The sequence below is a fragment of the Dryobates pubescens genome, chromosome 22, assembly GCF_014839835.1.
Source record: "Dryobates pubescens isolate bDryPub1 chromosome 22, bDryPub1.pri, whole genome shotgun sequence".
Classification (NCBI taxonomy): Eukaryota; Metazoa; Chordata; class Aves; order Piciformes; family Picidae; genus Dryobates; species Dryobates pubescens.
In genome coordinates this window covers 17,288,785-17,304,001 of record NC_071633.1, presented here as the reverse complement: position 1 = coordinate 17,304,001, position 15,217 = coordinate 17,288,785, and the positions used below count along the sequence as shown (strand labels likewise).

Sequence of the window (15,217 nt, the reverse complement as noted above, 5' to 3'; positions counted from 1 at the left end):
TCAGCCCTGTGAGATGGGGAGGGGGGGGAAAGGAGCTAATGGTGGGGGGAGCAAAGCCTTCAGCTCGTGCTGCAGGGCCGGGGAGCAGCCACACTAAGCAGCTCGTGGGGCTTTTGTTGCCCCCTAAGGCCAGGTGATTCCAGTTCTTCTGAGGGTGTCAGGAAGGGATAGGACTGGGGGGGATGGAGCAAAACCAGAAATGGGGAGACTGAGATTGGATGTGAGGAAGTTGTTCCCCATGAGGGTGGTGAGAGCCTGGCACAGGTTGCCCAGGGAGGTGGTGGAAGCTTCAGCCCTGGAGGTGTTTGCAGCCAGGCTGGAGGTGGCTGTGAGCAACCTGCTGTAGTGTGAGGTGTCCCTGCCCATGGCAGGGGGGTTGGAGCTGGCTGAGCCTTGAGGTCCCTTCCAGCCCTGACAATTCTCTGATTCTCCAAACCAAAAGTCCCTAACCCCTGCCCCTGCTCCCTCCCCTTTCCAAAGGCAGGCTTGCAAGGACAGAAATGAGAAAGCAGGATGCAAGGGGCTGGCTGGCAGGGAGCCCTGCCTGCCTGCAGCTCCCTCCTGCTTCATTTCACACCCCAGTGCCAGGGTGGCCAAGCCCTAACCGCTTCTGCTGGGCTCTGTTACTGCTGTTTGCTCTCGCTGGAGCCTGGGGCCGCCGGCAGCACACAGGCTGCTGGAAGGAAACCTCCACCCTGCTCGTTTCTCTTGCACCCACAGGTCACCCCGGGGGAGCCATGGTGGTGGCAGCCAGGAAAGGGGGGGTGACGGGCTCCCCCCTCCTCAGCAGCCCCCTGCCCATCACCAGCACGGCTCAGCCAGGGCTCCTGGGGGGCTGGCTCAGCCGGATCCCACGTGAGTATGGCAGCGCTTGTCCCCTCCTGGTGGGGCTCTGGGCTCTGCCTGCTGCTGGGTGAGGGTCCCCGAGGCCAAGTGCAAAGTCTTGCACCCAGGCTGGGGCAAACTCCAGTATCATTACAGGCTTGGGGATGAAGGGCTGGAGAGCAGCCCTGTGGAGAAGGAACTTGGGAGCGCTGGAGGGTGAAAAGCTGGGCAGGAGCTGGCACTGAGCACTGTCAGCCCAGAGCCACCCTGTCCTGGACTGGTCCCCAGCAGTGTGGGCAGCAGGGGCAGGGAGGGGATTCTGCCCCTCTGCTGGGCTCTGCTGAGACATCCCTGCAGTGCTGGGGCAGCTCTGGAGCCCTCAGCACAGCACAGGCAGGGACCTGTTGGAGCAGGGCCAGAGGAGGCTGCAGCAATGCTGGCAGGGCAGGAAGCCCTCTGCTGTGAGGCCAGGCTGAGAGAGTTGGGGTTGTTCAGCCTGGAGAGGGGAAGGCTGCAGGGAGAGCTTCTGGTGGCCTTTCAGGACTTAAAGGGGGCAAGCAGAAAGCTGGGGACAGACTTTTGAGCAGGGTCTGCTGTGGCAGGACAAGGGGTGATGGTTTGAACTAAAAGAGGGAGAGCCAGAGTGGAGAGGAGGAAGAAAAGTTTGGCACTGAGGGTGGTGAGACCCTGGCCCATGTTGCCCAGAGATGTGGGAGATGTCCCATGCCTGGAACCATTGCAGGTCAGGTTGTGTGGGGCTCTGAGCAACCTGCCCTAGTTGCAGCTGTCCCTGCTGACTGCAGGGGGGGTCCAGAAGGGACCTTTAAAGGTCCCTTCCCAACCCACTCTGTGATTCTATGACACTAGATGCACTTGGAATGTTTTCTCTTGTTAACTCTTCTGTCCATCTCCATTCCCTGAATGCTGCACCAGTGCCCAGATGGGCTCTCATTGCTGTGGCTGTGGCAGTGGCCATTCTCTTCCTCCTCTTCCTCATCTGCATCATCAAGTGCTGCTGTTGCAAGAAGAAGCCCAAGAAGAAGGAGAGAGTTGGCTTGCTCCCTGTCAGCAGCTCCACCACGGCCAACCTCGTGCGTCCTGCTTTCCCCTCTCCCCCACCTCCCCACTCACCTAGGGCATTGCTGCCCCACAGCCTGCTTCTGCTGATGGTGGGACCACAGCACGGCTGAGCACCTCCTGAGGGTAGTGCTTCTCTGTGCTGCAGGTCCAGCCTGGGCTGGAGGACCTGGAGCAGGGCACGGAGCAGACGTGGCGAGGAAAGCTGCAGTACTCCCTGGAGTACAACTTCCGTGCACACGAGGTGGGGATGCTCATGGCTGCAGCACAGCAAGGACAAGGATTTGCTCTGGCATGGTCCCTCTTTGCTGCCCACTGAGGGGGACCATACCCTCTTACACCTCTCCCCCTGCCCCCAGCCTGCTGGCTCTCAGGCCTGCGTGGCATGGAGCGTCCCTGGCACGGCATCCTCCCTGCTGCACTCACTGCCCACCAAGCCCCTGGTGATCTGGCCCCGTTCTCCTTCTCCTGGTGACCTTGTGCTGCATCACTCCTTTTAAGCTGAAAGTTGGTGTGAAGCAGGCAGCTGACCTGAAAGCCATGGACAGTGGAGGCACATCTGACCCATATGTGATTGTCTACCTGACGTCTGACACGACAAAGAGATACGAGACCAAGGTTTACCGCAAGACCCTCAACCCCATCTTCAACGAGAGCTTCACCTTCCAGGTGAGAGGTGGCAGCTGAGGATGGGCTTTTGGTCCCACCAAGAGCAGTTGCATGGGAACTGACTGCTCCCTGGGCAAAAACCTCTGTGCAGGGAGATGTCTTGGCAAGCAGGATGGGGAAACGCTGGACAGAAAGAGCTCTTCTTATATCGTGTCCAGTTCTGGGCCCCTCAGTTCGAGAAGGACCTCAGGGAGCTGCTTGAAAGAGTCCAGGGCAGAGCCATGAAAATGAAGAAGGGAGAGGAACATTTCCTTATGAGGAGAGACTGAGGGAGCTGAGGGCTCCTTAGCTTGGAGGGAAAGAGACTAAGGGGTGACCTCATTCATGTTTATAAGGATGTGCAGGGTGAGTGCCCAGAGGCTGGAGCCAGGCTCTGCTGGGGGATGCCCAATGCCAGCACAAGGGGCACTGAGTGGAAGTTGAGGCAGAGGAAGTTCCATGGCAACAGGAGGAAGAATTATTTCCCTGTGAGGGTGCCAGAGGCCTGGGGCAGGCTGCCCAGGGGGGTTGTGGAGTCTCCCTCTCTGGAGATATTCAAGACCTGCCTGGATGAGTTCCTGGGTGCCCTGCCCTGGGTGCCCCTGCTCTGGCAGGGGGTTGGGCTGGATGAGCTCTGGAGGTCCCTTCCAGCCCCTAACCTTCTGTGAGTCTGTGATTGCACCTGCTGCCCTATCCCATGGGACAGGTCTGCCTCTGGGCAGGGAGTCTAGGGTTTTGGGGGGGTCCTCTCCTGCAGGTACCCCAGGCAGAGGTTCCTGAATCCACGCTGGTGATGCAGCTCTACGACTTCAATCGCTTTGCCAAGCACGACATCATCGGGGAGGTCCGGCTGCCCCTGGCCAAAGTCAACCTGCAGCACGTCACCGAGCAGTGGAGTGACCTAGCAGCAGCCAGCAAGGTGGAGGTCAGTCCTGGTGGCTGCACTGGACTCCTCAGCACTGCTCAGGCCACACCCTCTGTCCTGTGTCCAGTTCTGGGCCCCTCAGTTTAGGAAAGATGTTGAGTTGCTGGAAGGTGTCCAGAGAAGGGCAACAAAGCTGAGGAGGGGTCTGGAGCACAGCCCTGGGAGGAGAGGCTGAGGGAGCTGGGGTTGCTTAGCCTGGAGAAGAGGAGGCTCAGGGGAGACCTTCTTGCTCTCTACAACTCCCTGAAGGGAGGTTGTAGCCAGGTGGGGGTTGGTCTCTTCTGCCAGGCAACCAGCACCAGAACAAGAGGACACAGTCTCAAGCTGTGCCAGGAGAGGTTCAGGCTGGATGTGAGGAAGAAATTCTTGCCAGCAAGAGAGATTGGCCATTGGGATGTGCTGCCCAGGGAGGTGGTGGGGTCCTCATCCCTGGAGGTGTTTAAGAAGAGCCTGGCTGAGGCACTTGGTGCCATGGTTGAGTTGCTCAGATGGTGCTGGGTGAGAGGTTGGACTGGATGATCTCTGAGGTCTTTTCCAGCCTGGTGAATTCTGTATGCCTGTTCTGTATGTCTGTAACTTCTGCTGCACTGTTGATTTGCTTGCCCCTGACCCCAAGGAGCAAGCCAGAGGGGTGAGGGACACCCAGGAAACGTGGGGCCAGCCTGGTGTTCGCAGCCCTAGGTGTGCCAGCTGCTCTGTGTGGTGCTGAGGGCTGGCATCTCTCCCTCAGGAGGAGCAGCTGGGTGAGATCTGCTTCTCGCTGCGCTACGTGCCCAGCACGGGCATGCTGACTGTGCTCATCCTGGAAGCCAAGAAGCTGAAGAGGATGGACTCCCATGGGCTTTCAGGTCAGCAGGGGCTGCTCATGCTCAGCTCTCCCTACTCCTGCTGGGGCCTTGGTGATGGTACTGCAAACCTTTCAAAGCTCTTGGTGCTGAGGTCTTCTTCTTGCTGCCACCACTGTACCCAGCCCTTGGGTGGCTCCCAGCCTGCCCCAGCATAGATCCTCCAGCTCTCCTTCCAAAGCTCTTGGTGCTGAGGTCTTCTTCTTGCTGCCACCACCGTACCCAGCCCTTGGGTGGCTCCCAGCCTGCCCCAGCATAGATCCTCCAGCTCTCCTTTCAAAGCTCTTGGTGCTGAGGTCTTCTTCTTGCTGCCACCACCATACCCAGCCCTTGGGTGGCTCCCAGCCTGCCCCAGCATAGATCCTCCAGCTCTCCTTTCAAAGCTCTTAGTGCTGAAATCTTCTTGCTGGCTCCCAGCCTGCCCCAGCATAGATCCTCCAGCTTTCCTTCCAAAGCTCTTGGTGCTGAGATCTTCTTTTGCTGCCACCACCATACCCAGCCCTTGGCTGGCTCCCAGCCTGCCCCAGCATAGATCCTCCAGCTTTAGGCAGAGCTGGGGTTATCTCCCAGAAGATGCCATGGCTGGATGCATGGGGAGCTCATGGTAGGAGGCAGGAGGAGGTGAGCTCCTGGGTGGCTGGCAAGGGGAGGCAGGGTGGGTGCTCACCACGAGCAGTGGCAGGTGGGACACCGTGCTCTGCTTGGGCATGGCCCTGGGAAGCTGTTTGGTGGCTGAGCTCCTCACCCACAAATGGCTGCTTGTGCCAGTTCTGCCTCCTCTCTCCTCAGACCCTTTTGTCAAGGTGCATCTCATCCTGAACAGGAAGAAATGGAAGAAGAGGAAGACAAGTGTGAAGAAGAACACCCTGAGCCCTTACTTCAACGAGGTCTTTGTTTTTGAGGTGCCTTTCAGTCAGATCCAGGTGGGTTTCCCTGCCAGCAGGGGGGGCGGGCCGGGCGGGTCCCCGCTGCCACCAGCCCCCTCTGCCGCCTCTCTGGCGCTGTCTGTGTGTCCCTGCAGAGCGTGGACGTGGTCATCTCCGTCTGGGATCACGACAAGGTGACGAGGGACGAGCCCATCGGCAAGCTGGCGCTGGGCTGCCGAGCCACGGGCAACCAGCTGCGGCACTGGTCGGACATGCTGGCCAACCCCCGCCGGCCCCTCGCCCAGTGGCACAGCCTGCAGCCCCCCGACGTGGTGGACAGAGCCCTGGGCTTGAAGCCCCACCTGCGGCTGCCCCTGACCTCCAGATAGGGGCGGTCCCCCTCCGCCTGGGGGCCGGGAGGGAGGCCTTGGAGAGGTGAAAGGCTTTGGCTCAGCAAGATCCAGATGGGTTAGTCCCAGCTCAGAGCTAGCAAAGAGGGGACTGGGGGCTTTGGGGGTTTTTTGGGGGGGAGACAGGAGATGATCTTGTTGCTGGTGCAGCTCATGCCCTGTGTAGTGCCTGGAGCAGGGTGGCTCAGGACCCCAGGGAAAGGCTGGATGTGGAACAGAGGGTGCTAGAGGAGAAGACCTGGGCACAGGACCCAGCTCATCCCAGCTCCTTGGGGGCCAGGGGCACAAGTTATGGAATCCCAGCACAGTGTGGTGGGGGTTGGAAGGGACCTCTGGAGATCATCCAGTCCAACCCCACCTGGTGACCCACAGCAGCTTGCCCAGGATCACAGTGGCCAGGTGGGTTTGGAATCTCTCCAGAGAAGGAGACTCCACAGCCTCTGCGGGCAGCCTGCTCCGGGGCTCTGTCACTCTCAGAGTAAAGGAGGCTTCAAGTTGATGCAAGCCCACTGAGTCCATTGGTCTGTTTAAAGCAGGGCACTGCTGTGCCATCAGCCTGGGCTGGGTTGTGAGCAACTTGGCAAGAGGTGAGCTCGTGGCAAGACTTTGTGTGTCCGGTGAAGGCTTGCAGGCAACACCAAGATCGTGAAGCACACTGCTGAGAGACTTGAGAGGAGAGGACATGCAGAAAAAGGTGCTCTTGGAGATGCAATAAACATGCCCTGTGCCCTGCTAGAGACTAAAGGAGACAGCAAAAGCAGCCTCTGGTTCTCTGCATGGCCATTTCTAGCCTCTGCTGATTTGTCCCTCCTGAGATGCGACCCTGGGCGTGGGACTCAGCAGCAACCATCTCCAATGGACCATGCTGATGAGGGTGCAGAGTGTCAGCTCCATCCACCCAGCATGATCTACAGTAGCAGTGCAGTGAGGTCTGCAACTCCAGCACCTGCAGATGGGGACTCTCATCACACAACCCTGATGAAGCTGGGTTGCAGCCCTTGTAGGAAGGTTTCATGGAATCTAGGAGGGGTTTGTGGCCAAACCTGTCCTGCCCTGCTTCGTGGGGCCTCGTGGTGAGGTCTGTGTAAGTAAAGGTCCCTCCTAGAAGGATGAGGGCAGCAGGGAGGTGCCTCCATCCCTGCCCACCCTTGGGTATGTTCCAGCTTGGTGTGGTTCAAGAAGAGCTCCTCTGAGCCCTCTGCAGAATGGAGCCTGCCAGAGCAGGCTGGGGCTCACAGCATGGAATTTCAGCCCCAAAAGCCAGCAGAAATTTGCCCTGCAGGGAGCTGTGGGCATGCCACAAATAGCTGTGCCTGGGCTCTGGAGGAGGGAGAGCCCGAGGGGGTTAATGAGAAGCCATTCGTATTGCAGAGCACTTAATGTGCAATTACCCAGAGCTCCAGCGAGCCACCAGCCCAGAGCCACCAAACACAGAGCAGCCAAGGAGGCTGTGCAGGCTCTGGCTGGAGATTAATGGCCTGAGCCTAACCACAAAGAGCTGCTGCCTCGGCTGCCTGATCAATCTTCCCCAGGCTTCACCCTGCCTGGCAGCAGGGCAGAAAGGAGAGGCAGCTTTGGAGATGGCTGTGACAAGTGGAGTGTGGCTTCTGCTGGGCCAACAGCAGCTGCTGCTGCCTGCTGAGGAGAGGCAGGAGGGAAGCAGTCACCTGGGGAAGGCTTCTGAGGGATGCTGCAGAGCCTCAACTTTTCTCTCTCTGCTCAGCACTGCTGAGGACACAGCTTGGGGAACAGCTTCAGTTTTGGGGCCCTCACTGCAAGGAGGACATCAGGCTGCTGGAGCAGGTCCCCAGAAGGACAGCAAAGCTGGGGAAGGGTCTGGGGAGCAGGGCTGGTGAGGAGCTGCTGGGGGAGCTGGGGTAGTTTAGCCTGGAGAAAAGGAGGCTGAAGGCAGACCTGGCTCTCCAACACCCTGAGAAGAGGGTGGAGGCAGGAGGGAGTTGGTCTCTTCTCTCTAACAGCAAGTGATAGAATGAGAGGAAATGGCCTCAAGTTGCACCAGGAGAGGCTTAGGTTAGAGATGAGAAGAAACTTCTTCCCTGAAAGGGTTCTCAAAGGCTGGAAGAGGCTGCCCAGGGAGGTGGTGGAATCCCCATGCCTGCAGGTGCTGAAAAGAGGCAGAGCTGTGGTGCTGAGGGCCATGGTTTAGCAGCAGCCTTGGCAGGGGTAGAGAATGGTTGTCCTGGGTGATCTTAAAGGGCTTTTGCAACCAAAAGAGTTCTGTGATTCAGTCTCAGCCTGAACAGGCAGAGCACCTCTGACTTGGGTTTGGAGTCCCCACATCCATGCCCAGGTTGGTTTTGCTCTGAGAGATGCAGGACCCAGGAGGGAATTCAGCGGTGTGAGGAGCAGGCAGCTCTGGTTGGTGTCTGTTCCCTTTTCCCATCCACCTTTCTTTCAGTTCATGGCCTTGAGTTTTGCTGCATAACTTCCCTTTGTGTTAGTCCCATGGTGGATACAGAATACAGAATTAACCAGGTTGGGAAAGACCTCAGAGATCATCCAGTCCAACCTCTCACCCAGCACCATCTGAGCAACTCAACCATGGCACCAAGTGCCTCATCCAGGCTCTTCCTAAACACCTCCAGGGATGGTGACTCCACCACCCCCCTGGGAAGCACATTCCAATGGCCAAGCTCTCTTGCTGGGAAGAATTCCTTCCTCACCTCCAGCCTAAACCTCCCCTGGCACAGCTTGAGACTGTGTCCTCTTGTTCTGGTGCTGGTTGCCTGGGAGAAGAGACCAACCCCCACCTGGCTACAACCTCCCTGCAGGGAGTTGTAGAGAGCAAGAAGGTCTCCTCTGAGCCTCCTCTTCTCCAGGCTAAGCAACCCCAGCTCCCTCAGCCTCTCCTCCCAGGGCTGTGCTCCAGACCCCTCCCCAGCTTTGTTGCCCTTCTCTGGACAGGTTCCAGCAAGTCATGTGGCTGAAAAAGGTGCAGGGAGATCACCTCCTCAAGAAACATCCCCCTGATACCAGTGCCTGCATCTCCCCCATCCAGCTCTGGCCCTGCTCAGAGCCTGGCTGGGTGCAGTCCCTGCTGGGGGAAGCTCATGGTGCTTTTTTGGTGGGATGCCAGAGAGCCTGGGAGCAGACTCCCAGCTGGATTGACTCTGAGCCTTGGCACAGCAGAACTCAGCCACCCCATTTGTTTGCTCAGCAGGGAGAGGCAGGTGGGTGGGGATGATCTCTACCCAGCCCCAATTCTTCATGCATTGCTGAGCCTGCTTTCTTCCTCCCCCACAGCTTTCCCTTCTCCTCCTGCCTTATGTTCTTCCAGCAGGGCTTTGAGCACTCTCCTGCTCAGCAGGACCCTCTTAATATCTGCTGGCAGCCAGCTGAAGCAGGGCTGGTGGCACTGGAGTTTGTTTTGTGGCTTATTCCAGTTCTGGAGCCTCTGTTCCAGGAAGGATCTGGAGGGGCTGAAAGGTGTCCAGAGAAGGGCCATGAGGATGAGCAGAGGGCTGGAGCTGCTCTGCTGTGAGGACAGACTGAGGGAGTTGGGGCTGTTCAGTCTGGAGAAGAGAAGGCTCTGAGGAGACCTCATTGTGGCCTTCCAGTAGCTGAAGAGGGCTCCAAGAAAGCTGGGGAGGGACTTTTGAGGGTGTCAGGGAGGGATAGGACTGGGAGGGATGGAGCAAAACCAGAAATGGGTAGATTGAGATTGGATGTTAGGAAGAAGTTGTTCCCCATGAGGGTGGTGAGAGCCTGGCACAGGTTGCCCAGGGAGGTGGTGGAAGCCTCATCCCTGGAGGTGTTTGCAGCCAGGCTGGAGGTGGCTGTGAGCAACCTGCTGTAGTGTGAGGTGTCCCTGGCCATGGCAGGGGGCTTGGAGCTGGCTGAGCCTTGAGGTCCCTTCCAACCCTGACAATTCTGTGATCCTATTTCACCCCAAGTGAACACAGCCTGCTTGGGAGCCTGCTCATGGCAGGGTGGACAGCCCTGTCCTGTGTGCAGGCATCTCCATTTCACCTCCCTGTGTCCTTGGCAAAGCTGGTTGCCCCTCATCCACCAAGGCCAGGTGCCTGGGCATCTTCTGCCTGCCTGAGCCTCCTTGTGTGCTTGGAGGGCCTGGAACAGGAGGATTCCCTGGTGGAAGATGCAACAAGAAGAGAAGTGGAGGGAGAGGAAAGCCAGCTTCTCCTGAGCTTTGTGTGTGCTGGATTCTCAAGTCTGCATCTAGAGGGCAGGGTGGGTCTGTGCTCAGAGCTGGGTCTCATCCCTTGTGAGGACAGGCTGAGGGAGCTGGGGCTCTTTAGCTTGGGGAAGAGGAGCCTGAGGTCACCTCCTTCATGTTGATAAAGATGTGAAGAGTGTAGGGAGGATGGAGCCAGGCTCTGCTCAGGGATGTCCAATGACAGGACAAGGAGCAGTGGGTGCAGGCTGGAGCAGAGGAGCTGCCATGGGAACAGGAGGAGAAACTTCTTCCCTGTGAGGGTGCCAGAGCCCTGGAGCAGGCTGCTCAGAGAGGTTTTGGAGTCTCCTTCTCTGGAGACACTCAAAACCCACCTGGATGTGCTCCTGTGTGACCTGCCCTGGGTGATCCTGCTCTGGCAGGGAGGTTGGACTCAATGGTCTTTTGAAGTCCCTTCCAGCCTCTAACATCCTGTGATTCTCTGTCCTCTGGTTTGTAGCCTCATTAGAGACTCATCAGTGCAGATTTCCTCTTCTGGAGGTGAAACATGCATGTGAGAGGGGAGAGAGCTGTGGTGCTGTGGTGAAAGCCTGTTCCTGCTGCCTCAGGGCCAGCTGGCAGCCCTGGGGGGATGCTGGGAGGTCCAGGTGGCTGTTTTTCTAAGAAGCAGGAGCCAATCCTTGCCTGATCCTGCACCACAAAAGCAAAGGAGGCTCTGCTGATGGCTTAAGAGGAGCAAGTCAGGTATCCAAAGCCAGCCTGCAAGGTGCCTGAGTAGGGAGCGAGGAGCTGGTTCCTCTGCTTCAGGCATGGACCAGTCCCTGGCTGAAGAGGAGCAAATCATGTCCTCAAAGCCAGCCTGCAAGGTGCCTGAGAGGTGGGTGAGGAGCTGGCTCCTCTGCTTCAGGCATGGACCAGTCCCTCTGCATTGGGTTAGCAGCCTGCAGGTTGATGGCAAGTTGAAGAGCAGGGCTTGGGCCAGGCAGAGCTCAGCTAAAGGAGACCCTGATAAAGCACTGAAAGTTGTGCTGTTTGCTTGCAAGCTTTACAATCTCAACTGTTTACACCCAGATCCGAGACTTCTGACCTCCACAAGTCCCTCCCAGAGCAAATGCTTCCCCTCCTCAGTGGCTTTTCATGGTGCTTGACCCTGCACTTGTGAGAGCTCAGCCAGGAGAGCCGCAGCAGGAGCAGGCTGAGCCTCCTCCGTGCCTGTCCCCCATCGTCTGCTGTGAGACAGGAATGATTATGGACTGTCATCATTCAGCCTGGCTGTGGGCTGGCTGGCCTCCAGCCACAGATTTTTAGGTGGCTGGTGGTTTTTTGGCTGGTCTCACAGAGCTGGAGAGCTGGAGAGGATCAAATTGCTTCTCGCCAGGAGCGAGCGTGCTGCTCTCATAAAGATTCCTTAAGCAGCAATCATTATGGCTTGGGATTTAATGGGCCCAAACCTGGCCTTCTGCCAGGCAGGCCTTCCTTCCTTAAAGCTCCAGCTCCTGGGCTTGGGGGGGGTCCTGAGCACAGGATCACAGGATCCCAGGATGTCAGGGGTTGGAAGGGATCCAAAGAGATCATCGAGACCAACCCCCCTGTCAGAGCAGGAGCAGAGAATCCAGCACAGGGCACACAGGAACACATCCAGATGGGGCTGGAAAGGCTCCAGAGAAGGAGACTCCACAACCTCTCTGGGCAGCCTGCCCCAGGGCTCTGTGACCCTCACAGTGCAGAAGTTCCTCCTTGTGTTGAGGTGGAAGCTCCTGTGCTGCAGCTTACATCCATTGCTCCTTGTCCTGTCCCAGGGAGCCAGTGAGCAGAGCCTGTCCCCTCCCTCCTGACCCCCAGCCCTCAGATATTGATAAACATTGATTAAATCCCCTCTCAGTCTTCTCTTCTCCAGACTAATCAGCCCCAGGTCCCTCAGCCTCTCCTCACCAGGCAGTGCTCCAGACCCCTAATCATCCTCTTAGCCCTCTGCTGGACCCTCTCCAGCAGATCCCTGTCCCTCTTCAACTGGGGAGCCCAAAGAAGCACCAAAACTGTCATAGGTTTCATGTTTGCCCTCCCCAAAGATGATTGGTGTCATGGGTGGGTAGGTACTCATCAGTGGTGGCTTGTTGCATGTCAGCAAGGTGGGGATTGCTCAACCAGCCTTGCTAACCTCACACAGAGGTGATGAAACCCTTGTGAGCACTGACTGCAGGCTCTGAGCAGACACCAGCACCAAGTTAGCCAGGAGCTGAAGGGAGCTGCAACACAGCCTTGACCTGCAGGCAACCCAACCCATGTCTCCAAACCTGGGAGCAGTGTCTGGGAAGATGGTAGGGTTCCAAACAAGTGTTTCATCACCCTGCTCCTTAAATAAGGACACTGCAGAGAGAGAATGGAATGGGATGGAATGGAATGGAATGGAATGGAATGGAATGGAATGGAATGGAATGGAATGGAATGGAATGGAATAGAATTAACCAGTTTGGAAAAGACCTTTGAGACCATCAAGTCCAACCTATCATCCAGCACCATCTAATTAATTAAACCATGGCACCAAGAGCCCCATCCAGTCTCTTCTTAAACACCTCCAGGGATGGTGACTCCACCACCTCCCTGGGCAGCACATCCCAATGGCCAGTGTTTAGGAAGAGCCTGGATGAGGCTCTTGGTGCCATGGTTTAGTTGATTAGATGGTGCTGGGTGATAGGTTGGACTTGATGGTCTCAGAGATCTCTTCCAACCTGCTCTGCTCTATTCTATTCTACTCTACTCTACTCTACTCTACTCTACTCTACTCTACTCTACTCTTCTATCCAGTCCAAGCTATATTTCCTCTTGCACATGTTGCAGCCATGCTCATCTGAGCACACAGAAGTCTCAGCCTGTTCTCCAGACATGTTCTGGGTCATGTCCTGGTCCTTGGCAAGCTCTGAGGACGTGCAGACACCCAGAAGATTGTGATCAGGTCACTGCAGTAATGCTATCCCAGGGCAGGCTGGGTGGGAATGCCAGAGGGATCACCTCTCAGGCATGGCAGCTGCTGAAGACCTGGACACAGACCTGCACTGGGCAGGGGTGGGGGATTTCCACAGGGCCTGCCAGCTCAGCCTGGGGCTGTGGAGAAAGAGCCCTGCCATGGTAGGGGCCAACCATTCTCTGCCTGTACCAAGGCTGGTGTTAAACCATGGCCCTCAGCACCACAGCTCTGTCTCTTTCCAGCACCTCCAGGGATGGGAAAAGGGAACAGACACCAACCAGAGCTGCCTGCTCCTCACACCGCTGAATTCCCTCCTGGGTCCTGCATCTCTCAGAGCAAAACCAACCTGGGCATGGATGTGGGGACTCCAAACCCAAGTCAGAGGTGCTCTGCCTGTTCAGGCTGAGACTGAATCACAGAACTCTTTTGGTTGCAAAAGCCCTTTAAGATCACCCAGGACAACCATTCTCTACCCCTGCCAAGGCTGCTGCTAAACCATGGCCCTCAGCACCACAGCTCTGCCTCTTTTCAGCACCTGCAGGCATGGGGATTCCACCACCTCCCTGGGCAGCCTCTTCCAGCCTTTGAGAACCCTTTCAGGGGAGAAGTTTCTTCTCATCTCTAACCTAAGCCTCTCCTGGTGCAACTTGAGGCCATTTCCTCTCATCCTATCACTTGCTGTTAGAGAGAAGAGACCAACTCCCTCCTGCCTCCACCCTCTTCTCAGGGTGTTGGAGAGCCAGGTCTGCCTTCAGCCTCCTTTTCTCCAGGCTAAACTACCCCAGCTCCCCCAGCAGCTCCTCACCAGCAGCTCCTCAGCAGCCCTGCTCCCCAGACCCTTCCCCAGCTCTGTGTTTTCTAGGTCTGCCTGGAGCTGCAGAGCATTGACTCCATTGGAGCTCACAGAACATCTCAGTGGGGCCTGGAAAACATCCATGGAATAGAATCCCAGAGTGGTTTGGGTGGGAAGAGGCCATAAATGGTCATCCAGTCCAACCCCTCTCTGGTCAGCAGGGACATCCCCATCTAGAGCAGGTTGCTCACAGCCCCAAACAACCTGAGCTGCAATGGTCCCAGGGATGGGACATCTCCCACCTCTCTGGGCTACCTGGGCCAGGCTCTCACCACCCTCAGTGTCAAACATTTCTTCCTTCTCTCCAGTCTGAATCTCCTTCTTTTAATTTAAACCATCACCTCTTGTCCTGTCTCAACAGGTCCTGCTCAAAACCCTGCCCCCAGCTTTCTGCTCAGTCCCTTTAAGTCCTGAAAGGCCACCAGAAAGCTTCCCTGGATCCTTCTCTTCTCCAGGCTGAACAACCCTGACTCTCCCATCCTGTCCTCACCTTGTCAGGGCCAGCTCTGGATCAGGCTTAAAATCCCCAGCTGCAAGGGGAGGCAGAGGCTGGGCTGGGGGAGGAGGGCAGGAGCTGTTTGCTCTCCTGTCTCCATGGGGATCCCCTACACACACACACACACACACACACACATGCTCCAGGGGCTGCAGAGTATTTCCAGCTACATTTCCACCTGCTTCTCCTTCAGCCCCATGGAGATCTGCTTCTGGATGATCCCATGGTGGGGAGAGACCTTTCTTGCTGGTGATCTGCTGCCTCTGCCCAGCCTTGGGGCTGTCTGCAGTGGTTCTGCAGGGATGGTTCATAACCCCCCCGTGGTTGTGGGGAAAGGTTTCACGCAGGAAGGTGCTGCAAAGGCTTCCTGTGGGGGTAAGTGAGGTTACAGAGTGATGGATGGCTCAGGTGGATTGTGGGGGGCACTCTCTTTCTCCTCTCCATTCCTGAGGGACAGAGCAGCTCCCAAGCCATTGGAGGCTGACGGAACTGTGCCCTTGTCAGTGGAGAAGCCACCCTGTGTCCTCAGGGGGGACACTCCATTAGGAGCCTTGCAGATGGATGTCTGTGTGCGTGGAGCCTGGGCTCCCCATGACCTTGAAGCCACATCTAATGTGGCTTCTTGGTGGGAGGAAGAGGGAGAGGAAGGCTCTCCCAAGGAAAAGCACTTCTCCAGCTCCTCCAGGGTGGCTCCACTTGCCCACCCCATGGCTAGAAGTTATCCTCCCCCTCCCCACCCCTTCATCCCTGGCGGCTGCCCTCTCCTCTGGGGCTGCCTGCCTGGCCTGCCCCGGCCAAGGGAGGTGCACAGGGGACTCTTGCACATCATTGGTCTGAGAAGGTCTCCATGCCCTTAAAGAGAAGGTGGATTTTCTGCCCAGCCACCCGAGAAGCCCTTTTATACCTCCTTGCTGAGCCAGCTGCCTGCAGCTCGCCAGTCCCTCCTGTCCGTCCAGCAGGACTCTGCTGTTTCTCCTCCAGACTTGGGTGAGCCATTTTGCATGCCTCTTAACGACCCAGCTTGCTTTTAGGGGGGTGAGGAGGAAGCAGAGCCACTCAACCGAGTTTTAGGGAGACAACTACCTGGTGGGAGTGACCTGCTGGGAGGAACAAGGGCGCTGGCAAAACCTTCCCCATCCTTTGCCTGCTGGAGG

The 15,217-nt window shown here is 57.3% G+C and overlaps 1 protein-coding gene across 1 annotated transcript; it reads left to right on the top strand.

The window, feature by feature from the left end:
* Positions 1 to 737: 737 nt before the first annotated feature.
* Positions 738 to 5,575, top strand: SYT8 (synaptotagmin 8). Its single transcript, XM_009903784.2, has 8 exons — positions 738 to 855; positions 1,759 to 1,916; positions 2,051 to 2,146; positions 2,404 to 2,571; positions 3,308 to 3,475; positions 4,206 to 4,323; positions 5,110 to 5,243; positions 5,342 to 5,575. Exons 1-8 carry the CDS (start codon positions 738 to 740, stop codon positions 5,573 to 5,575), a joined length of 1,194 nt encoding a protein of 397 aa, XP_009902086.2.
* Positions 5,576 to 15,217: the final 9,642 nt, after the last annotated feature.

Excerpts from the sequence above, each read along its gene's own strand:
- SYT8 (XM_009903784.2), top strand. The coding sequence starts at position 738 with ATGGTGGTGGCAGCCAGGAAAGGGGGGGTGACGGGCTCCCCCCTCCTC. Across the intron at positions 4,324-5,109 it reads GGACTCCCATGGGCTTTCAG|ACCCTTTTGTCAAGGTGCAT; the intron begins GTCAGCAGGGGC and ends CTCTCTCCTCAG. Across the intron at positions 5,244-5,341 it reads TGCCTTTCAGTCAGATCCAG|AGCGTGGACGTGGTCATCTC; the intron begins GTGGGTTTCCCT and ends GTGTCCCTGCAG.